The following is a 24,901-nucleotide window of genomic DNA, read 5'->3' on the forward strand; positions in this document are numbered from 1 at the left end:
CTTGTGAAGACTGATAATGTATTACTCATCAAATGCTGCTGGATGACACCTTTAAATGTGTTAAATATTAAGTGATGTGAATGAACACATTCAATTCACCTGACTACTGGATGAGATGAAGAGGATTAAGCCTGGAATGTGTAAAAGGTTTGGGGGAAATATTTTAAAATATACCCTGTATATACTGTATATATATACATGTACTGAATGTCAGTGGTGGAAGAAGTGTTCAAATCCAAGTATCAATGCAGCAATCTACAATGACTTAAATGTAGTCCTGCATTAAAATTACACTTGAGTAAAAGTGCCCAACTGTGATGAGCTGGCGATCTGTGCAGAGTGTATCTGCCTCACACCTAAAGGCAGGTGGGATAAGCTCCAGCCCCCCCGCAACCCTGTACTGAAGAAATCGATGATGGGAAATGAATGATGAATGACTGCGTAGGTATTACCAGATGTTACAGTTTAAGTATTCTCGTAAAAAGTTCTGGTTTAGACTCTGCACAAACATTAGATTCAAAATACTGAAGCTGTAGATGCACCAACTCTGTCTCTGTGCTTTAGCTCCCATATATACTGTTCTGGCAAGATGTGGTTCAGTTTAAGAACTTATTTTAAAAACCTAATACAAATTGTTTTTTCATGAAAACAGAATCCAATTAAAAAAAACATTTTTTTCCCCAAGACATTCCCAAGTTAATAGGTTACTGCTTTTGTTTAATAAATGTACATGAAGCAGCTAAAAAGATTTTCCATATTGAATGACCCTATTCACCCGTCCAAACCAGATTTCTAATACAAAATCCCCGACAAACTGGGATAAAAACTAAGGATGGGGGCGTCCGAATCCCAAGAGGTTGTCAGCCACAGCTTCAATCTTTACACTCTGACATTTTAAAAGTCCAGTTTGTCGTCCATATTTTGCCAAATCATCATGATGAAAATAATTCAAGAAACTAAAGCTTTCAAGTAAATGTAGTGGAGTAGAAATACATTTCCAGTCATGCTCAAGCAAATGCACTTAGTTATTTTCCACAGCTGTTGAATAGACGCTCAGCTTTTTTAGAAAGAGCTAATACTACGCATTTTCTCTATTTAGGATGTGATAGCACACTTCAAAGAGCTGAGAGCAAAGGTGCAACTGAATTCAGATCTGGTGTCTGGAGAGGCTTTTAAGGTACACTGCATCCACTGCCATATTCACCCTACTACATTATCAAATACTGACCCTAAAATGTTCAGCTTAAGCAGAAATCAAAGCTTTTAATAACAAGCTACATGCTTCCAGTTTTCAGCACTAGCCTGTGCCCCTTCTAGGCTATTGTTGAAAACTGGGAAGATGTAGGGATCTGCCTCAAGATTGCTTTTCACAGTTTTTAAAAAACGTGATTATCTCATCACCTTTCTCTCAGCTCTCTCAATGAAAGCATTTCCATTTCCAAAATTGCTGCTTGCTTGATGCTTTTTCATTTTTCACGCTATTCTAGTAAACACCAGATACTAAAGTATGTAAAATTAACATGAGATCAGCAGTAATAACCCCAACCAGCTCATCTGAAAACAATCATATCACCTCCAAAATCACAGAACCCCCTCCCCCTCATTCTGATCCTTGAACATTAACTGGAGCTCCTCACCTGTATCTAAATGATTTTGTGCATTTCACTGCTGCCATATGCCATATTATTAGCCGATTGCATGAGTAAGCAGGTTTGAGGCGAGTGCAAAATACCTGCACAATGCATCCACCGGTAACCTGTGACTGATTCTGAATTGATCGCTATTTCTATGCAAATTTTCCAGTCACAAACCATATAAACTTGAATACCTGATGGATTTAATCATTCTTACATGATATATATTTTTGCAAAGCGTAAAGAGGGAGAATGTGGCCTACATGATTAGCATTATGGATTATATGATTGCATGTAAAATGGGCCAAAAGAGATTTAATTCATATTTAGAAATCTAAAATGCCTTATGGACAATTTCAATACTCATGAAAGAGCACCCAGATACAACACTGAGTTAAAAAAGAATGGTGAAACAGAACTGCCGCTGAATAACATGAACAAGTTGAAGTGTCAAAATTGGACCAAGAAGTACCTGAGGGCCAGATTTTTCTTAAAGTCTTACACACAGACAAAGAAATGTGTGGGATATCTAATTTAGATAATGGGCCTGGGGCTGGATTCTAATGGACACTTTAAGTCTCATTGGTCCAGAACACCTGTAGCGGACCACCTGTGCAGCCTGGAATGAGTGTGCCCTATCAACTAGCTATCGTTAGGCTCATGTGCTGAATGTATTTTGGTTTTAATGCAATGGACTGAGTCCACTACAGAATACAGGAACGTGCAGCGGAGACCTCAGCACAGAAGGAGCGCTTGGTGTGGTATATTCCCTCGGTGAAGCAAATCTTTCACAGTCAGGAGTTGAAAAAAGCTCTAAAGTTGTACCGGTAATAAAGTATGTCCCATTAAAGTGAAAATATTGAGTGAAAATTGCAGGTAATGATAAATACCGACAGATTTTTTATGATCCTATTCTAATCATTTTGATGGATAGAGGGAAAGTTTAATGCAACCTCTTGATCATACAGTGAGTTAGGGAGTGCTTGATCTGCTTTTGCTTTGCATTCTATTGGTGGAGCATGTGTTTTCAACATCACTCCACAATGTAGGAAGCCAAAATTGTGATGCCCTTGGAGGAATAAAATGCATCTTTTTGAGCTGAAGATCGAAAGTCAACCCTCAAACCATCAGTAGGTTACTGGTGGATGCATTCATCAAGAAGTGGTAAAGTCAGCAGGACTCCAGAAAGCTATGATAGGTACACAGAATAATGCTCCCTCATGTGAATACAAGTACTCCACTGCTTTGTCAGGCAGAAAAAGGCCTCAGGGATCACTGAGTAATGAGCTGGCCACATATCTCATCCGACTTAAACCCAAATGACAACCTGTGGGTCCTTCTCAAATATGAGATTTATGCTGAGGGAATGAACATGGGAAAGGCTGTAGTTGAGGCATCAGCGAACGTCACAATGAACAGTTCAATAAACTGACAGATGCCAAAGAGCAGTTACAGAAAAGAAGGGCTGCAATATTGATCACTCAATACTTTTAAAAAGCCAAAATGGATATTTGTCATGTGGTGTTGCATTTTTGCTCCTCTTACTGTAAAAATCTTGAATATTCAAGTGAGCTGAGAACACTTTTCTGTATTGATTTTGCCTAATAATTCTTCACAACCAAAGCTACCAAACAACTGAGCACACAGATGCATTCCTCTGAAAAAGACAAAGTTTAGTAACTTTTTTTTAAAGTCACTTTACCAAAGTTACCAAAGTAACTCTGTCAAATGCAATCCGAGACCTTCTGGCAACATATTGTTATTAAATGCAGTTACTGATGACACTACTGGGAGAACAAAAACATTTAGAAAATAAATGTCGCTCTCTTCGTGTAATGGCATATGTCCAGCCTGCAGAAGAAGGATTATTTGGTGTGTCTTGGGGCGTTCCGATTTAGTGACAAAGTGTCTTTCTCTTTACCAAAGTTTAATTAGCCTATTAACAGATTTTCAAGAAATCTAGGGATACAGAGTTCTACACATTTGAAGGAACTCACAGAGGATGAACAGCTAAATAAATAAAGACCTAAAAGAGAGATGAGCACATACAAAGCTGCGAGTATACTAGAAACGCCCACAGTAACTGAATATAGATCTAAATAGTAACCAATATTATATCCAACTCCTTTTGTTCTCAAACATGCAAAAGTGACTGAAAATTAGAATAGAATTAAGCAAGTTACAGTTTATTTTGGAAACCAGCTGCATTGAAGAAATCCATATCAGCAGCAAATAAAGCAGCTTGGTTTTCTATACCTGTGTTGGGTAAGAGATAGAGGGAGGTTAGGTTCACCATGGTGCATGTGCAAGTCTTATCGAAGTATGTGCATCTCACATTGGGCAGCGGCTCACATCGGGTAGTGTTACCAACTCGCTGAATGCGATCATGTGCTCTCAGTAAAAAGGAAATTGAATTGAAGGGGAGTATTTCAAGATGTTCAAAGAAAATTTATCTGGGATAAAAACAAAACTGTCACTCTAAGTGATGAAGAAAATCTGCAGCAACACAACCCTTAAAATGGAAGCACACACACTCACAAAGAGCCCTCATTGTGATTGGTGATTAATGATACAAAAGTGATGACTGAGCGGGTAGTGTATGAAACACTTTTAAGTCTTGATTAGGGTAGGCATTTGTGCACACACACAGTAACAGAAACAGAATTGAGGATAATAGGTGTGTGTGTGTGTGTGTGTGTAAAGTGCTCTCTGACAACTCCAGTGGAGAAGGTAATGACTGTGTGATAATACACTTAAACAAGAACTTAATGAGGCAAAGGTAAGAGGTGTTGCAGCAGAAGTACTGCATGTACAGATGAGGAAAAACTCAACTAAACCTATCTGTGGTCCTACGAAACCCATCCAGGCACTGTTTTTAATCCTCCGTGTATTCAGATCAATAACTTCCTAATGGCCTGAGAGACTAGTAGCAACGTGTCCTGGAAAACATGGACACTGTAGCTCTGTAGTGTATCATATAGCAGTTGATAAAGGGCGGCTGGTTGCACAGACAAGACACCTCTGTTAGACACTGTGACCTCTAACAAATATTTCAGCAACATACAGAAAACGCAAAATTTCCTTTAAAATGTATATTTTGGGTACCCTTGAAAGCCTTTTCTTTCTATTTTTAAGTGTAAAAAAACCCCAAAAAAATATGAAACTGTGTTGATAGAGTTGACGGAGAATATCTGACTTCAGCTGTCATTCAAAAAAGCAGAGCATGAAAGATAAAAGACAATATCGAGTTTTTCTGTGAGAGGCATAAACAACAACAGATGTCTGCGTTGGCGTGAGTATGATAGATGTAGGAAGGAAATGTAGTTCATATGTATATTTTTGTGTCACAAATATCACAGACTGTGCTTAATATAACTACATCAACAAAATACCACATAGAATGATATCCAGTTAGAATGCAGGGTTTGAATAAAATCCAGGTACAATATATGGGTAATAAATATCAGAAGAGTTTGCCAATTACTGTGCTTACTGGAGGCCTGAGGCAAGTTGGCGAAGAATGTCTTCAAGCGACCGGCAAGCCACTCCATGCTCTCATGGAGGTTGGCCAGAGCCTTCAGATCACTGACGTCACGGAGGATCTCATTCTGAGGGATTAATTTGTCTCCAAGGTTCCCAGTGAGCACTTCTGACTCCTTAGCAAAAGCAGCCCTGAATTTCAGAAAGCATGAGCGATGTAAGAGTTTGTCTGGTTAGAATGAGACACCATATTAATGAAATAAAAATATATACTTTGACCATCACTGAAATGGTTGTTTCCCAGTCAAAAAGCCAGGTTTTCAGAGAAAGTTAAAACAGAAAAGCAGTAAAAAGCAAAGTTTCTAAAGTTTAAACATAACAGAATGTTGAATGGAAAGGAACTGCATACATTCTATTTACATTTAATTCATAATAATTCAGTGCTTATGTGCTCGGGGATGTGGGCTTGAATGATTGCCTCGACCTTTACAGTGAAGCACAAGAATGGAAAGTAAGAAGGATACAGGGCTGATAACTAGATGGATACATAGATAGAGAGGGCTGAGCAGGGGAAGGATAGGAACACAAGAACGATGGTAATGGTGAGAGAACTTGTTTGGCACAGACATTTCAAGATGGAGGAGTTATTACTCGCATCAGTTTGGAGAAAAAGAAAAACAGAGGGCAGCGATTTACAAAGTGACAAAACATAAAGATGCTCTACATGTACGGTAACATAAAGCTCTACATGTACAGTATGTGCACTTATAGTCATGGAGGGATACGTTGCTATTAAGGCAGGAAAGAAAAATGGGGCAGATGAGGAAGTTAGATGACTTAAGATCAAAACCATGGCGCTGCAACTGCATGGCATATGAAATAGCCTTTAGAGTCACCAGGATGCCCACAAAATCAAGATCATTTCAACGACAAGAAAGGGAAAAAAAAAAACTACCCCTACAAACACACCGAAATGTGTAGCTTATTAATAGTGCTTTATTAAAGCAATGGGTTTAGAGTTGTACAGAAGCAAATACCCCGTTTCACAGAGATGAAAACATCTATTGCCCTCAAATCAAAGCCTTGTGGTCTTCCTCTTGGTAATCTGTGCTCTCTGAATGTGTGTGTGAGTGTGTGTGTGTGCATGCGTGTGTGTCTAACAAAAAAAAACAAGTATGAGAAAGGGAGAGAGAGTACAACAGATTGACTTTCTTTGGCCACATAACCAATTTATTTATTTACTTTAGCATTCTGCTCCGATGAACTTCAGTGTTCCCTGAAGAGGGTGCACGTTCAAAGGCAATTTCGATAAGACTGAACACCCACCCCACCCCCCTTTCCTGCCTATGTCTGCTCACCTCATATTTTCCTATTTTTTTCTTCCCTCATTTCCCCACTTCCTTCAGATACGGGGGTGTTTTAAAGAGCAATCATTACTGTTTTATAAGTGCTTCTTGGTCAACAAGAGGGCTCAAAAATATGTGAAAAACCAAACCAAACCAAGGGGGAGGGATGATTTGCACCCTACCTGGTAAAGTCCTCTTCGTCCTCTCTCTTCTGTCGCAACTGTCTGGGTTGGGCCATATTTGCCCAGTTAGGGAGTGACTGGAGCAAACGACTGATGTCCTCATCTTTAGACCATGAAGCACTAATGGTCAACTTTTCCTCACACTGGACTATACTCCTGAGGAATCATACGAGAATCCAGACAAACTCAAACAAGTTTAACATTTGAAGAAGCTTCACCTTATTATGGTGATTAAAAGGCCAGAACTGGCCAGAAGCCATGCAGCAAGTCCAGCTGAAAACTGTCAGAATAATAATAATATTCAAACAAACAGACATATGGCCTTATTCAGGTCATTGTTCAGGTGATTCACAAGCATCTGAAAAAAGTTAAATTACATGATTAGGTGGAACTGTGGCAGAACACATATGCATTAGGTTCGATGCATGTGTCTGGGTTGGAGAAACTGCATGATAACAATGTATTGTGGAGAAGAAACAAGAACTCTGGGGTTTTACATGCATATACATGGTAGTCGATAAAGCCAAGAGACACTCCTAATGTTAAAATGCACACATACACAGATTTTGGCAGCCTCCACTGGTCTAGTCTTTATTGCTCTGATGCCCCAGTGAGACTGAGGGTGACCTGTGATACAGTCCAGATGGACTCCCAGCAGTCTGTCAGTCCTATCTTGCATCTCCTGCCCCCTTCGTCACTCATTTTTTATCCCTCTGTATTTTCTATCCCTCCCTTTACCTGGCCAGTTGTTACCTGGTCCTGGGGGAGCACATATGGACAGTATTTCACAGCCAAAATGGGTGTGTATGTGTGTTCAAAAGAGCAATAAGAGCTCATTTCTTAAAGTAACCACGTAGAAATCAAATAAAGGGTGGCAACTGTCTCCATGCTTTCTTCTTTATCCTCAAACATAAATGAGGCAGCCCTTCAGTTCTTTTACCTGTAAGCTGTGTTGCAGATTTCCTTGTATTCTTTAAGCTTGTCGCAGACCATCTCAAGGAACTGGTTAGAGTAGGCACTCAGGTCTTGCATCAGGCTCATTAGATCCTGGATGGACTTCTCCACAACCACAGTGCTCTGAATGCAGAGGAAGAAAAACAGAGCAGTGCTGGTTGGTTAAGTGCACTTTAAAAAAAAGAAAAAAATGTCAGAAAAACAAACTAAAGAACACTGAGAGAAAAGGTGAACTAGATTTTACACTAGTGTCAGGTCAGATCCACTTTGTTGTAGTGCCAGTGTAACAGGATGGCTCCAAATCCAACTTCCCTACATGTCACCTGCGGCTGGACTGATGACTAGTGCCAGAGAACTTGTCAGAAGTCCTAACACTATTAGACGAATGGATGATTCTTAGTGTGTAAGTGAATCAGTGCAAGTGCACATTTTTGTGTGTTCTGTGCTGTGCGAGTTCTCAGGCTTTAACTGTGTGTGCGCGCATTTGTCACGGTGCACCCATCACCAGGAGCCACGGCAGGGCTGTGACAGCAGCCATTACAGATTAGCCACTCCTGCGTGACTAATAGCTGGTCTGGGAACAGCAGAGAAGCTTCATATGCCCAGACACACTCACGCATGCACACAGTGAGCAAACTTTTCAAAACACACACTTTTGAGCAATTCATAGGCTGTTAAATGAGATTACAACTCAGGATCTTCCAGTTTGCCTGTTCCTTGCACTTAACCAATCTATCCTACATCTCCAATATGGTGATAACTCACTACTGGTCTGGTGATCGCATTGCTGGACCCACTCTGAAAATGGCATTAACTGCAAGAGTGGTACAGTGTGCACAATCCCACACATCTATAAAAGGGAAGGCTATCTTAGGCTTTCTTTTCAGTTCACTTCTCTACGGATAATTTAGTGTAGAGTCTCGCTGTTTAGGTTGGGAATGGAAAATTGAATGGTTTTGTCAAAGCTTAATTAAATGGAAACAACCAGTATAAAAACTGTTGGAGACAGCCTCAGGGGTAAAGGTGTTAACAATGGATTTTTAATGTCTACCAAAATCAAGCAGAAAAAACAATTACACATACAAGCAGAATATACATAATTCATCATTCATGTACAATAAAAATGACAGAACTAACATATATAAGTCTCTATGTAATATAGTAATATATAATAATGAATTTAAAAATAGTTTCATTATATTTAAGGCTTTTAACTACTCCAAACACAAAGTGAAACTGTAGGGGAATGTCGGTACTGTAACTGATCATCCAAAAATATTGAAAGTCCCCTGATGTGACACAATTATATCAATATTAATAGCTCTTTTTCTGTTTCAGTTTCCCCTTCATTCATTCTGTCACAAGCAGGCCAGAATGCACATACACACACGCGCGCAAACAGCGGCCACTCCACTGAAGGAGGTAATGATCCATAGCGGTGCCCATACCCATGGAGTGCTAACCAAGGCCTCGTCTCTGCCAAGGGAGCAGCCTTTACTGTCCATGCCTGACTCCCTGTCAGCCTGCCAGGATGGGAGGAAATACAGACTCTGCAGGGGGGCTAACTGCTAGTGGAGTCAATGCAGTGACTACAACCCTGATTCAGAAAAAGTTGGAATGGAATGGAAGCATTTTAACAGGCGCATTTAATCAAAAATAAACAAGAGCATATAAAAATAATCAAAAAATGTTTTAAGTGAGGAATGTTTTTGGAAAGAAAAAGAAACATATGGGCATTTTGAATGTGATGCAAGAATCTTTCAAAAACGATAAAAGGGTTAAAAAAAAGTGGAAAAGTTGTGTGTGCTATGTCGAAGAAACACCAGGAAGAAAACCTCATAACTTATTAGGTAGCACGTGAGTAACAAGACAGGGAGAAAAAAAGGCTCAGGATGGATGTGGAAGGGCTCAACGCTATGAGAAAACGCTGTGTGCAAACTTTAATAATAACTTTTTAAAAGGGTCGGACAGTTTGGAAGAATTTCAGCTATCTGAAAACACAACTTCAGCTGGGCTGTAAAAAAAAAAAAGAAAAATGAATCCCTAAATCCCTTTTCCCTCATACACACATATTTCTTTTTTTATATATATAATTTTTGCAGTGATCCTGCTGACAAATAGAAAAAAACCCCAAAGCTAATCAAATAACCCCTTTGGCAGAGATAAGTGCAGCAGTTGGTCTCTTTAGCTACCAAACATTTACAGAGAGCTTTTAACAGAGCAGGTGAGGCTCCACAGGAGTAAACAGCGGTCATAGTTTGTTTTAGATGTGCTGCTTGGATCAAATATTTTTCCAAAAACAAAAACTTCTCAGCTTCAAGACATGCAGACGTGCCGCTCATTAAATCAAATATAAGATTGAAATCATTGTAAATAAAATAATATCTACAGCTTAGCACTAATGAGGTTGTACCTCTGCTTCTACGTGAGGGACAAACTGCTCAATGCATCTTTGACAGTTTCTGTTCCAGTAACTCTAATGATTATGCAGTTATAATGGAATTTGTGAATTCTTTGCCTCTTCTTGAACTGTTTGGTTAGAGGACTGGATGTAGTTCATGGAGTTGAAGACTGAACTATTGCAAAAACGGTTACAATAGATCAGTAAAAACATCAAGTATTGTGATTTAGATTTCATGGGAAACAAAGAAATTGTACTACTGTATATCACTTGCGCGGCATTTTTAAGTGATGAAGAATTTATGAAAATCTGCAATCTAACGCATCCCATCATTCTCAAGTTAAGGTGGGTAATTACAACATTTTTAGATTCATGATGGAAAGAATCAAATCAATGGAATTGGGTAAAGGTAACAGATTCTAATGATATTACTATGATGTGGTCAAAAACTTCATATCCCCCGCTCTTCCTGTCCCTGTTTTGAGGAAAGAGAGCAGGCCGATACAGTGAAGGGAGAAGAGTAAACAATGGACACTCGATCCATTACTCCTGCTCTAACAAATGCTCCTGCACTCAGCTCCCTTGTCTAATTTGCTCATTTAACACAGCCATTCGTCTTAGGCAGCAGCAATCATTAAAAAGTAATCAAGGGACAGATTGAGAAAGGGAGGGCTTAGACAGAGAGACTGAGAGTGCTGGGGAAAGCGAGTTCTCCTGCATCTCCTCTATCTTATTTGAGTCTTACACAGAAGTATCACAGAGGCTTCTTCATCTCTCTCTTTCTAATGTTTCCAGCTTAAAGGTCAACATGCTGTGGAATCATGTGGAAAACACCCATATTTCTTGTTTAATTTCACTTCCCAGTATCTTATTACGCTGAAACTGCACTTGGTTGCACTTTGCCTTTACTCTTTCACATCATTAGTACATAAACACGTGGTCATCACAGAAAATTAGACTTGGATTGGATTGGAATGGATTTCGCAGTTTGCTGGGGTAAACTGCTGTTGTGAAATGAAGACCACGACAATAGTAGTCTAATGACAGCAATGAGGCCTCAAGAGTGGTGCCTCAGCAGAAATATCTCTTAATGTATGTTTATCACCAGAGAAAACACTCAGAGTTGGTGCTAAAAGTAGCCACATGTCATATAGTACCCAAAATGTCAGTTTCCTGAGGTGTCTGTAAAATGGGAGACATTTGGGCTCAGGTTTGAATCAGAAACGGATCATGGATTCTTCCCATTAAAACAAAGGGGTGCCTCTCAAGGTTTTGCTGAGGTCAGAGTGTTTAACCCTGTGCTCTCTGCCATTTCACTCACACCCTGACCCCAAACCGCTGACACGTGTAATGCCTCTGCCATACCATCCACTTGGCTGACCATGGGTTGCCAAAATACTACACACTCAGCAGTGTGTGCACACAACTGCACACGCTCAGGCACCATCAGGAGCATGTGCGGAGATAACCTCTGTCTCCCACTTTTCCCCCATACACAATGTCCCTCTCCTGTGTAAAAAGGAGCTGGACATGAGTGGGACATCGTCTTGACAGATCATTTATCAACGTCAGTGTGGAACCACTGTAGAAAGACTCCCCTGACGCCCACCGGATGGCCCTCATGCTTCTGCCCACTCAACCACAACTCATGTTTCTTTGTGTGTGCATGCATGTAAGAGGGTTTGTATTCAGGTTTGTTTAATTTTTGACAACTTGACAGTGTTTTTCCTCATAGGTGAGAAGTGGTTGTGCAACTCCTTTCATAATGAGTCCAAATATATTCATTGCGTGAGGTGTTTTCTAAGTTCTGTGCATTTGTGTACTTTTTATCTTTAAAAACATACATTTTAAAATAGAAAATTTGGCAACCTTAATATTATATATTAAGAATATATTCAGAGGCCCATCAAAAATATTTGACCCATTTTTGCTGACTTTGAAGCTGAAGCTAGTTGATGCGACTGTCCCTTCATAAAATGGGTTACAAACACGACACACACATTAAAGATATTGAGGCTAAAAGGACTGCTCAGCCTTCATTATTCAACTTCCTCATGTGTTCACACAAGCCCTCAAACACACCTCAGTTCTGACTACATGAGCTGGAAGTTACCAAATCAGCGCTGTCAACTCTAATCAAGTACAAACAATTATCCATCCAATGAAGTGGAGAGTATATCAAAACCTGCACAATATCAAGCTCCGTGCTTACAGTCATTTTTAGAGAGATTGGTGCGAAATGGATAAAACAAATAACATTAACAGATAAAGTCATTTAGTAGCGTGCTCGATTAATACAGCTTTTGTTAACCCATGAAGTCATGATGTACTTTAATTGTACCTGTGCCCCTGTATCATTATCTGTTTTTTGATCCAGCAACCTAAAAGCTGTATTTCATTGTGCTTGTACATCATTAAACGATCCATTTCAGGCTTGAGAAGGTAAAGCAATGAAAAGTAGTTTTGATGGCCATAGTATTGCAAAAATAAGCATCCTGTTGTAAAACAAATGCATGCACGTGCCCTCTGGGTCGACAAAATTGAGTTATTACAAGCACACGTTTTCTTTCACTCCAAACACTGCATTACGCTTTGCAAGTGTTCTAATTGAGAGATGAAGAGCAATATCACACTTGAACGATTACAGATGGGCTTCTATATTACACACCCTATTTTCTCCCATGCACAAAAACAAATGCAGAGAGAAATACGGAGCTTCTGCATATATTAATCCTGGGAATCGCTCTAATGCTCAGATTTGCGCTTTAAATTTCCATGGTGACCCAAACTCCTTCGTAATAATCATCACAAGATCTTTTTTCCTACACCTGTAAGTGGAAGTGAGAGGAACAACCAAACCATCTCAGATAATGGTCTACCACGTTTTATCAATTATTGTCTAAGATTTATCACAAGAACGGGATAGTGGTTTGCACGAATGATTAAAAGTTTGGACACAAGCTAAAAGGCCAATTATAACATAGTTAATGCATTCGAGGGGTGAGGGTGGGGTTTCTGTTTTGCATTAGGCCCATTTGTAGATAGTGCATTCAATCAAATACACACTCATATACACAAATGTGCTCACAACTACATAAAGACTGTCATTTGAAAACTCGGAGCACTAACTTGCTTTTAAAATTCAAGCTGGAACTTTTATCAGACACCCACAGCCAAAACCTTCTGTCTTTCAGACCAAAGGGCATGTTTGTCATAGAACTGACATTTCAACTTCTCTCCCTCTAACTGACTCACTCAAAAGGCAAAGATTATGTCTTGTTACCGAGAGAGACTGTGTCTATGGTAACACTACATGATGTGAACCAGATCTACAGTACCTCAGGCTGTAGCTGCTCAGGTAGTTCGGCTTGCTTGAATCGACGGAAATGAAGTACTTACGTACATCTACACCCGTAACAGACAACCACGTTGGTTTGAATAACTAAAAAAATACAAAGGAAGCACAGCAGAGTCGCATTTAAGAAAAAGAGAACCTCTCCATGGTGGAGGAAGGTTGAAAGCTGAGGGCAGCTGCCTCAGGAGTACATGTGTTTGGTGTGAGATAACCAGGTGAATGTGGGTGGTGGGGGACAGTTGCACCTCAAGCAGTGAAGAAGAAGGCTGAACAGAAATAAGGCCTTGAGGTGAGCAACTGTTAAAAAAAATAAATAAAAAAATTATCAGGATTTGAGACCTTTTAGTAAAAGAATAAAAAGGGACACACTACATTTATCAAACGGACTCCAATACCAAGGAGAGAACATACGGAAGATCTCTGAAGTATTGTGCGGTCGAGGTGAACACAACGTCTCACTTGATAGAGGAAGAAAATAATACGAAAGGGAATCGTTTGAAGTACTGCAAAAACAGCTTAGGGTAAAAGAGGTATTTCACAATAAGGCGTTTCATTCTGTCATAATTCCTACCAGTTAAAAAAATGTCAGCTGGGTGCTTAGACACAGTCCATTTCTGATGGATACTACAGAGCTGAGCCCCAGAACATATTTAAACTCAATGCAAAATATTGGAATTATTTCTTATACTGACAATAGGACTATTTTCTAAATTAAATCGTGAAGTTTCCACTGTGAATTGCCATTTGACAATAAACTTGGGAATGGCTTTGGTTTCTGGGAAGGCAGGTAGTGTTCATCTCCATGAGGGGGGCAGTACATGTTTGTGTGTCAATATACCATCATTCCTACTTCCACCCACCCCCACTTTTGTCCCAATCACAGGGCACAGCTGATGCAGCGAGCAGGTATATTGTGTTGTGATTGCTGTGTCTGCTGATGGGAACTAGAAGCTGCGAGTGTCCTTAATAAACAATGCTCAGCCACCACCGTCTCCACAGTGTGTGTGTGGGGGGTGGGGGCAGCGGGGAGCCAATCAACAAGAAGTGATCACCCCCTACAAATAAATACTGCCTGCACACATCATCACAAATCAAAAGGTCAGTGTCATTACAGTCTCTGGAAGTGGAAGTGTGTGTGCATGCACAATTAACACGTGCGTTCCTGTTTCTACCCTCCCCTCTCACAAAGCTACATGTGAATATGCATTTTAAAAGGTCAACATCATTAGCAGGCCATTGGCAGCTGAATGGCAATATAGCAAGCTTTCTGGCAGCTGACAGTGAGTGAATGAAATCAGTCTTCATTTGGCTCAAAAACAAATTTACATCCAAACACCCCCCAAAAAAAAGGCTAATATGCACACCTGTGAATCGCCAAAGCACAGACAATTATTACTCTAACATGCAGATAAATAATAAATTAGTGGCTATTGTGTGGAGACACTGGGAACAGAGCTGGATGAGACTTAGCTAGAAAAACAGGGCCAATGTGTTCAGTAATAATGGCTATGATGTGGTTTTAGCAAATGAAGTAAACAAGCTGCATTCAAACAATTAATCTGCACTCAGACTCTGTCAGAAACACATTCCCACCACACGACTGGGTAGGTAAGTGGCAGGTGGTAGTCCTCAAGGCCAAAGAAATATGTTTACCTGGTTGTTGTTTTGCTGGGTTTGTCTCATTGCACTTGTGGGCGGCTGAATGCGTGCATTGTGTGAATGCTTGTATGGCAGAGTGTCACAAAGTGAGCACGTAAAGGGGATTCTGGAGGGCTTCTACCAAGATTAATGGAGCCAATCTCTAGAGCTTTCTAGCAGAGTGACCATACCCTCCCTATCCTGTTTTATTCGTCTGTTCCACTCCCCATCTCTCTACCTCTCCACTCCTTTCCCTCGATCTAACTCTAATTAAATGAATCAATCAGTGGCAACACAAGGCTGGACTGATAGCATCGCACTGCTAGGGTTAACAGCATGTGCGTTTGTGTGATACCATGCTGTTGGAGTTAAGCCGATGAAAAGAGGGAATAAAAACAAGAATAAAATGGGAATAACTGTGGTCACAACAACTGAAAGATAACGAGCAACAAAACATCAAACAAGAAAGGAAGCCAGGAAAACAGGTAGAAGGAGGAACAGCGAGATATTTGTTACTTGGCACCCTTCCTCTTGTCTTTTAACACTACTGATCCTTCAGGGACTTATCAGTGGAGGGTGCGCTATCACACAGACACATGAATGGACATTAACCTTTACTACTGAACTATATACTGTCCCTGCAAGCCCCTATCTCACACTCCTTGTGGACAGTATATTAAGCTTGTGTCAGGCTTCTAATCATATCAATAATATGTAATATATATACATGATACATAAAAGCAGCATTTGACGCCACTGGTAGCTACAGATAGAGAAATCACTGCCTATATCATTATAACTTATTAACCTAAAGGCCCATACTACATGTATTTATCTTATTAAGGGCTGTTTAAGCCCGGCACAATAATCACTTTGAGTTTGACCAGCATTTCCACAAAGTCACTTCTGCAGGAGAGATATGACTGATAAAAGGCAAGTTAATCCATATAAATGTATTTATCAAACTGGGTCCACTCCAGAAGTTAATGTTATGGAAATGTGTTCATGAAAATGCGGTCCATGTAGCAGAGGGTAGCAAAAAGGCAACCAGGGATGACCCCTATCCCATATTCTATAGCCAGGGGTCAGGAAATAATACCCCTTGCATTAATCCAAATGTAAATACTTTTTTCAAGAAGCAAAGACACTTCAGCCTTGTTGTGTAAAATATTTAAAGCCTTAATACAGCAGCAAACAACCATTTGTCAAGTGAAGCTCCGGCAGTGTAGTGGCATTCACTTCCCCTCTTTGTGTATCTAGCCCTTTATGTTCAATGTTGTGGCAGCTGGGCAAGCTGTGCTGCATGGTTAATGTATGCAGATCTTTGTTGTACAATTCAAAACCTGCAGATATTTTCTTCCACTGAAAACCTCACAGATAGGCAAGTTAGGTTTTGGCTCCATCCGTTATGGACAGAGATTCTTCTGCTCTTGAGATGCACCAAAGTAGTTTTCTGCTTGGTCATACTGTATATATAATGGAGAAAAAAAAAACTACTCAAGTATTAAGTACCAGAGGTTTCACACTGGGCTATTGCTGAGTCTTTTCACATCATCAGCGGCTGGGATAAATAGCACAGTTTTACCGGATGGCAGAGGGTGTTGATGGAATTACGGTCTGATCAGTTTTGGCGTTTCCTTTTGCACCAACTGCAAAAACCGCTAACTGCTCTCTTAAGTGCTTTGCAGGACCCTTTGCCTCTGCTTCAGAACACTGAGCATGATCATAGAGAAATGTGTATCAACCCAGTGCCATGAGGATACTGTAGCTGTGTGCTTAAACCTCAAATCATAAGACAAAGACATTTTTGTGTTCTTTACAATTGACCGATTCTGAAATTTATTTATTTTTTCTAAAGTTTTGTTTTTGGAAAGAAAAAAATATGTCCAGCGGGCAAAGAATTTTACTGACACCGTAAACGTTCACTGACATATGTGCGCATGGTGTTACAGTACATTTCATTTGTCATTTCAGTTTTTCACTTGAGAAAAAACACAAAGCCAAAACACTAATATCTTCATTAGACATTTATGTGTGCTTCAGCGGTTGCAAAGAGCAGATGCCTCTATAAAATGTGATCCCCTATGGTTTCCCTTATATGGCGGCAGTCAAGTGGTATGAGAGAGTTTAATGTAGTGTTGCAATATTGCGCTCTCTCCTTCCCGCCAATCATGCTGGTTCTTTTTACTGGTGTGTCTGCCTCTTATAACACCTGCCACAGACAGTATCATGGGATTTAATGGGAGTAAATGGAGTACATGTGTGCACACCAACATCATAAACAAAAATTTATATTCAAAACTTACCCATGACTTACATTCATTTCTGGAAGACTTATTCTAATCAAATCCATTACTAAGACTGCCTACAATAGAACTAACTATACCCTTAACCTATAGTTAAAATGCATTTTCATCATAAAATCTTACAAAGAATGCTATTTGGACTTAATTTTTCCCACACTAATGACAGGCATCCATAATCTCACTCTGTAAAAAGTCCCAATCATATGTAAACCAAATGTACAGACAGGCAGATCTGATCATTTTTAATAACCCACTGTTGGCACAGAGCTGTGTAGATTTACCAACTAATTGGCTAAATGTTTCAGACACGAACTGCTTTCTTCAAACCAAGTTCAAAGAGCAATTTCAGTTTATTTTTTGGGATAAAAAGGTGTCAAACCCACTTTTCAAAAGCCCCCGTGACAACTAAGTGAATTAAAACTTCACACTCAGGATAAAAACAGTCTATTACAACAGTGACACTCCAGTGGATGAAACCCATTCAAGAAAACTGTGAGATTCCTCTAAAACTTTGACACAGAACACGTCGGTGCAAACATCTGAAATACATACATGTAAAAGCACATAAAACACACAAATGCCACCCTGACCCTTTCAGAAGAATGGCAAAAGTGGAGGCATGGAAGGCTCTTTTATTCAGTCCAATTAAAAGAGGCAAAAAGCCCAAACAAAAGAATGTTTTATTGCATTCCTCGCTATCAGCAAAAAGGCTCATTAGCCACAGCAGCATAATTAGCAAGATGCTGAACTCCTCGTTAAGGAGGGGCCCGAGCCGTAAACAAACCCAGCTGAACTCCAAACGCCCACAGTCTCCCTCTCTGTAATGAACTGCCACTGCTGTTCCCTCCTTGTGAGAGAACAGACAGGAAAGCTCTGACAGAAACAAACATACAGCAAAACATTCCCATGCAGACACACTGACAAACACATACCCAAGGTCTGCTACACAAACACCCACAGCACAAACAAACCGCCTCTCTGAGACAATGTCTGTTTGACAAAAACACATCACACAGTTAGATGTAGAAAAATTATTCAATGCATTGGAAAGCTAATCATTTTGAATACCATCAGCATAAAGAGTCATGCTCCACCAAGCAACTAGAAATCTGACATCTGAGTAAAATCCTGGCAACTGTCTGAATCTTTACTTTTGTACCAGTGTAATGCTCAACGTGCAACTATCCTGCTTTCAATAAGAACACAGAAAATCACCAGGAGCGCGTCATTAAATGTGCTGCCATCAATGAGGCACTCAACATCAGTTCAATCTGTTTCTATTCCTAGTTTTCAGTTAAACTGAACTGTTTCAAGTTGAACCTTTTTTCTTTTCTTTGGTTTATTTAGTAACAATTTAAATCCCATCAATGTCCATTGTACTGACTTAACATTAAACATCTCTCAGAAGGATGCTCGTGTTCTTCAGTGGGCTGATTGTTTCTACAGAAAATAATCACACACCCCTGCCCAGAAAGGTGTAGTTTGTACCAAGCAGAAATGCATTTAGACAGTAGGCACAGTCAAGGTGAATTCCCCGTGTGCTTGGTTGCCAATGCAGTGACACTGTCATGAATGCCCAGGAAAGACAAACCCAAATGCCTGAATATGTGTGTGTATGTGACTGTAAACGTCATTTAGAAATTACAACCACCTGAAAAAAGATTGAGCGCAATTTCAGTTGTAATTATGATCCCGTGAGAAAGGTGACAAGGTGGACATTATGATCTCAGAAAGAAATAGAGAGGATAAGGAGAGCAAGTGTGTGTGTGTGTGTGCACGCCCCTGAATAGAAATCCCAGGCAACTGCAACATGAGTGTACGCAGGAGAGCTGTCCTCCACTGAACAGGGCGGAAAGAGGGAAACTGTGCCAAACAGTCAGGTAGAGGGTTTTTTAAGCCTCTCTAACAGCTTGCATGCAAACATTTGCAAAGCATGAATCCTGTGTGCATGCAAGAGTGTAAAATGACATCAATAAAAAGTCTAAAACTGTCAGAGATCACACACTGATGTCTTCTATTCAGATCCAGAGAAAATGTATATTCTACGCTTTACTACTTTTTTTAATGCATTGGAGGTTTTCTCACCTGCAGTAGGGGCCTCTGGACACCCAGGAGCTTCATGGTGTCAGCGGTAGCGAGGATCTTTAAGGGGTCAGCTGTCTTACTCACAGCTTCAATTTCCTTGTTGATCTCTGTCCTCACCTGATGGTTTAGCCACAAAAGTAAAATTACATTTTGATTTAAGTGAGAGTAATACCCTTTCAAATGGCTGTTTGAATAAACACATTGCTTAATAGACTTAAAATAATTTCCTGACAAAACTGACATTCAAATATTTGTCAAATATTAGACAGATTAAGCGTGACATTTATACAGCTAGTACAACATGAAGATTTTGTTTGACAGCACTTGTTGGATCTACCAATACACAGCAGTACGAAACAGTCCAAGAAACTGCACAAATCAAAGAATGACACTTTAAGCATATTCCCCACATCATCGGTTCAATCAACCGTATAAGTCCGGGAGAAGATCAAAACTCTCACCCTCAGCTGTGAGCAAAGTGCTTCAGATGGTTATCAACCAACAGGGAGAGGTAGAGGTTTTTCATGAAGTGGAAGCTCCTGATCACCACTGTCACTTTAACTCAAGATAGTTCCACATCACCTGTTCTACATCAGCTAGAAAGTTGAAACTTGAATGTGAGTGGTTGTTCCAGCAGGACAATGACCACATACACAAGCCAAAGGTTTTTGTGGGAAGCCTGCTGAGGGCTACCTCTAACCAGTTTCTGCTATCTTTTTCAATTGCTATTGTTTCAGAAAATAACACAATGAACTCGTTTAGACTGTCATATTGTATCAGAGGCATGAAATTGTTATTTAACTAACCTGGTTGAGGAAGAGGTCATTAATGTAGTAGGTGAGGAATGCTCGCAGCTGGCACTGCTTAGCTTGACCTGGCCCCATGTTCATCTCTATCTCCTGGATGAATCTAGGACAAAGAGTCAAGACAAACAAACATTATAACAGCATAAAATAAGCTGTGAATTGAGGCTAATTTGCACCTCATATACTGTAAATGTTATCGTGGGAGCAATAAGACACGAGATTGAGATCAGCGATGCAGTATCTTTGTGGGCTGAGCATCAATTTGGTTAAGAGCTGTCCTGGGAACTCATTTTGGAAAACTATAAATGCTTCTCCAGGCATCTTTGAGCAAGACAGTTAACCATAACTGCTCCAGTGGAGCTTCTCAGGGTCATTTCAGAAAGAATTTAGTACTCAGAAATGCATGCAGAAAAAGTACACACAGAGTAAAGTAAAAAACTATGTCAATATATGTGGTAGAATAATTGCGAGTATCAAAGCTATGTGAAAGCTATGTGTGATATCATAAACCAATGAGACCCTAACCAAAGTCTGCTCTCTGAATTCTTCTGGAAAACTGGTGTCTGGTTGAATCAGATAGGGTCAGACAGTTATGTATGGGTTTGTAGAGGCACATACGCACATCATTTATCAGTGAATCACTGGTCACTGGCCTTGTCTTACACACACCACAGGGCAAACCATGCAAGAGTAAGTGCTTTCTCAAGCATTCAGTCCATATAAATGCACAAATAAATCAAACTCCTCACAGAAGAAAACTTTGACCTGGAAGACATTTAATGTACGACCTAAACTTTCAGGAAAGAGAAACACAGAGCGTGTACAAAGTCAAGTAAAACGTTTTATGTGACAAAATCTCAAAAAGCGAGGACAGAAGATAAACCTAACAAAGTGGTGAGGCAACAAAGATGGCTGGAGAAGAGGATTTGATTGAACACAACCATTTGTTAAAGGCAAGAGTTTGAAAACTTGTTTCTGCACTTTAGTAGTGTGCAGTGGATGCTGCATTGCAGACAAACAAAGACATATAGTCTATGCCGGAATATAGATCAGAGCAGGTGGATGATTGATTAGCTAAAGCTAAGCTCGAACGTACATCCACAAACACGTGAATGTGCAGGCACATATAAAAGCAAAAGAAGAAAATACAAACTGTAGGATTCTTCTACTCAGCATCTGTGCCCAATTAGTCAGCAAAAGCAGAGGCAGTGTCTTTGTGTGCGAGTGTGTGTGTCTGTGTGTGTGTCAGAGAAAGCAAGGGAGGTAACAGAGTGAGCAAGGAACCTAAACCCATTCTAAATCCTTCATTGATTCCTACTGAAACTTTACCACAACAGAAAGTTAAGTAGCTAAAACTCTTCTGTGGCCTCATTAAAACCGTCAAGCTTGCAAAACAATAGGGGACATCTATATAACTTAAAATATAAATATGTAGAGAGCACAATTGAGACGCTTGTTCTTTAGGGGAAACAGGAAACAGCTGACAACTTCCTTTTTAGAAATCGATCTACGGACAAAAGTTGCCGGTTAAAATGTGTGTCATGTTGTTCTGCGATCCATCGTGCAATGTCATTATTGTCATTGTTTCAATACAAGTGCCGAGATGATGGATCTTTAAGTTAGTGTGCGAGCACAGATGGATTTTTGTAGGCAGGGATGATAACGTTTGAGTAATAAAGCAGGGACGGGGCAGTAAAGCGGCTTTGTCTTTACAGAAGGCCATCTGGCGCAGACACATGGGCCCCCCCCCCCCCCCCTCCCCTCCCATTTACCGAGCCCATGGGTGATGCAAGTAAGTTTAGCCAGGGTTGTGCGGCTAAACGCACCGGGGATCAGGGTGCTTCAGTGGCCCAAAGAGCACGTCAGCAACTTTACATTTCTAAAGTGCAAGATTAGGGAGACAACATGCGTCTACAAAAATAAGCCAGTGGATTCAGAATTAATGTGAATAAAGAAGCAGTAAATGAAGAAATAATGTGAATAAACAGAAGTGAGCTCCATTAAAATGCAAAAAGAAATATAGATTTTATTTTTAAAAACTGTGAAAAGCTGAGCAGAGCTGTGATTTCCAAATGATCCCGAAAGAAGATATCTCCCAGCTTATCATCATTATACATCCTCAAAATGTCTTGCTGATGGCATGACATAATGTAGAAAGAATAACAGCCGCTGATGATGATGATGATGATGATAACAGATGGCATAAAAAAGTTCAAACGCACTCAAAAATAAAGCTCATTCAAAAGCCATCAACTTGTTCAAAACTCAGAGCAGAGCTATCTTTGCTGGTTGTAGAGCCCTATTTACAGATTCATACTCTGAGCCAAACCTCCTACACAAAAACACAGAGACGGACTGACCTCTCACTCAGAAATGACAGCTAGCAACATCTGATGTCTCAAGACAACAACTGAGCTTGATGTGACATATGTCTAAACTGCCATTTTCAGCAGTCATTATGAGGTGCTGCACAATGTAAAATGAAAGGAGGGTCTCATAGACTTTCAAGTACATTTCAGACATTTTTAAAGGGTAAAAGTAATGCAGGCAGCATCCTACAGGCCTGGTTATTGATACTAAAACAAACTAGCCTGTGCAGTTACACGGATAACAATTCATCTCACTTCAGAAGGATATCATACTACATGAAGAAAAAACTATTATACGGATCCATAAGCAGAACCATAATCAGTCTTACTATGTAAGAAATAAAACATCTCTCACATTTTAGATCATTTTAGTCCTTTCTTTAAAAACTAAAAAATGACGGCTTATGATGGTGTTATAATTGGACCCAATGTGATGTTTGCAATGTCAGTTTCATTGCGATGTGACAAAACACACCAGTCAACCATATGGCAGCTGTGAGCAGCTGAGGCGTCAGCCAAGTTGCCAAGGAGATGCTGTGGAAGCAGTGAAGAGACACAGCAGCAGTAGCAGCACAGTGTGGACTCATGCCTGTGTGTGAAATCTTAATAAACCTAAATAATCTGCTTATCTACCCTCACATGTCTGCACACACAAAAAAACCATCCTAAAAATACACTCCCAGACAGGACTCATAAACTTGGAATAGAATGTGTTGATAACCGGAGGAGAGTTAGAATTAGGTCACTGAAAGGACAACAAGACTATGAGCTGGTGGTGATGCTAATTGAGTTACTGATATAAATAAATGTTGCTGCTGATCACAGTGTATTTAATGTTCAAACACTCAAATTGTCCAATTAGACTTAAACAGAGCAGATGCTTTGCAACACTGAGCAATAATCAAGGCCCTACAGTAAAGGGGGAAATCTGTTCAACCAACAGGCCGTGCTACTGCCCTGACAGACGATACAGTGAGTCGAAGATTAAATAAAAAACTGACCACTCATCTGGGCTTAGTTTTGAGATTTGTGTGAGAGTATTTCCTGCAACAGTTTTAAATAAGTTTTTTTCCCCCGTTGACCTATGAAAAGATAAAACGTGTTTTGTAAAACACATTAAACACAACAACACGTGGAAGTGGTGACAGCCAATTTTCCAACATGGCTGCTTGACTATAACCCAGTTTCTTGGAAGCAACTACCAATGATTGTCCTTGACAGAAAATTCTCTGTCATAAGGAAAAAGATGTCAGAACCTTGTATTTGAAGCAGGATTACTGTAGATGTCGTGCCCTAAATTTATGTATGTTGAAAAGATATCCTGACAGGCATCATGTATTTATACAGGGATAAGGCTAATGAGCAATCCAGAACCTAAAGGCGTTTTGATAGTAAAGAGAAGGCATGCGTTTGATCTTTTTTTATCTTGTTTTTTTGAGAAAGCTCACACAGATGAGAACAGACAAAGGAAAATATGTTCTATGGCAACAGTTTCAAATTCATTTCTCACTAGAAACTAAACCTAAGGTAACAAATGCTTCTTTAAATGGAAAGGGTAGGGATCCTATCATCGATCTCCATCTGCAGCTGCAGCGTAATGATGCTGAAAGAAAAATGGGATAAAGACAAAGATTCAAGAAAGACAGCAGAATAAGAGTGTGCTGAGATCGATTAGGGACTCAGCATTTTTAAATCTCCCAGAATTCCCCTCAGGCACGAACCTATCGGCTATGGTGAATTCTGATTTCGCCGCCGGGAGAGGAAGGCTTGTTCTGTCACACACCAAGGAAAGGAGGAGAGTGTGTGCAGGCGCGTGTGCCCGTACATTCGTGGCATATATTAAATCTATCAATGTTTTTCACATACACACCCAGACACATGTCAATACAGTGCTCAATGCACCGTATTCAAGACAATTGAAAACACTTATCTACATTATTCTTTCATGCCACACAACCCAATCACTTGAGGATTTCAAACTCATAAAATAATTTTAATGGTTAGGGACACTTTATAGGTTTTATGGCACAACAAACATTAGCTTTCATTCCAAATCCTCGGACAATAAATGCTAGAAAGGCAGCTTTTCAGTGTTATCGGACTGCAAATTCAATACAAATGCTGTGGGAATATTACACACTCCAGTACACACTGCTTAATTATCACTACAGTGGTGTCACATTAATGAAGTGACGACAAGGACTATAGAGTTGCTCAAGAGGTTTTATAGCTGTACAGTAGCACAGAATCAAATGATGGAGGATAAATCACACACTGCATTGTTACTAGTGTGCTCTTGAGCATCTTTTGTCCACAAGATGTTTTGCTTTTGCTATTTTTACCAA

General features: G+C 39.9%; 1 protein-coding gene across 1 annotated transcript in view; it reads right to left on the bottom strand.

Moving 5' to 3' along the window:
* exoc4 (exocyst complex component 4) overlaps positions 1-24,901 on the bottom strand; it is a 107,999-nt gene that overhangs the window by 21,942 nt on the left and 61,156 nt on the right. The window contains exons 12-16 of the mRNA XM_072377164.1: positions 20,188-20,290; positions 19,382-19,498; positions 7,583-7,719; positions 6,643-6,798; positions 5,128-5,306 (exon numbers count right to left, since the gene is read on the bottom strand). Of these exons, the coding sequence (XP_072233265.1) occupies positions 5,128-5,306; positions 6,643-6,798; positions 7,583-7,719; positions 19,382-19,498; positions 20,188-20,290 (692 nt within the window). The remainder of the gene's footprint in view (positions 1-5,127; positions 5,307-6,642; positions 6,799-7,582; positions 7,720-19,381; positions 19,499-20,187; positions 20,291-24,901) is intronic.

Source organism: Leuresthes tenuis, unplaced genomic scaffold, assembly GCF_036924035.1.
Source record: "Leuresthes tenuis unplaced genomic scaffold, fLeuTen1.0.hap1 SCAF_23, whole genome shotgun sequence".
Classification (NCBI taxonomy): Eukaryota; Metazoa; Chordata; class Actinopteri; order Atheriniformes; family Atherinopsidae; genus Leuresthes; species Leuresthes tenuis.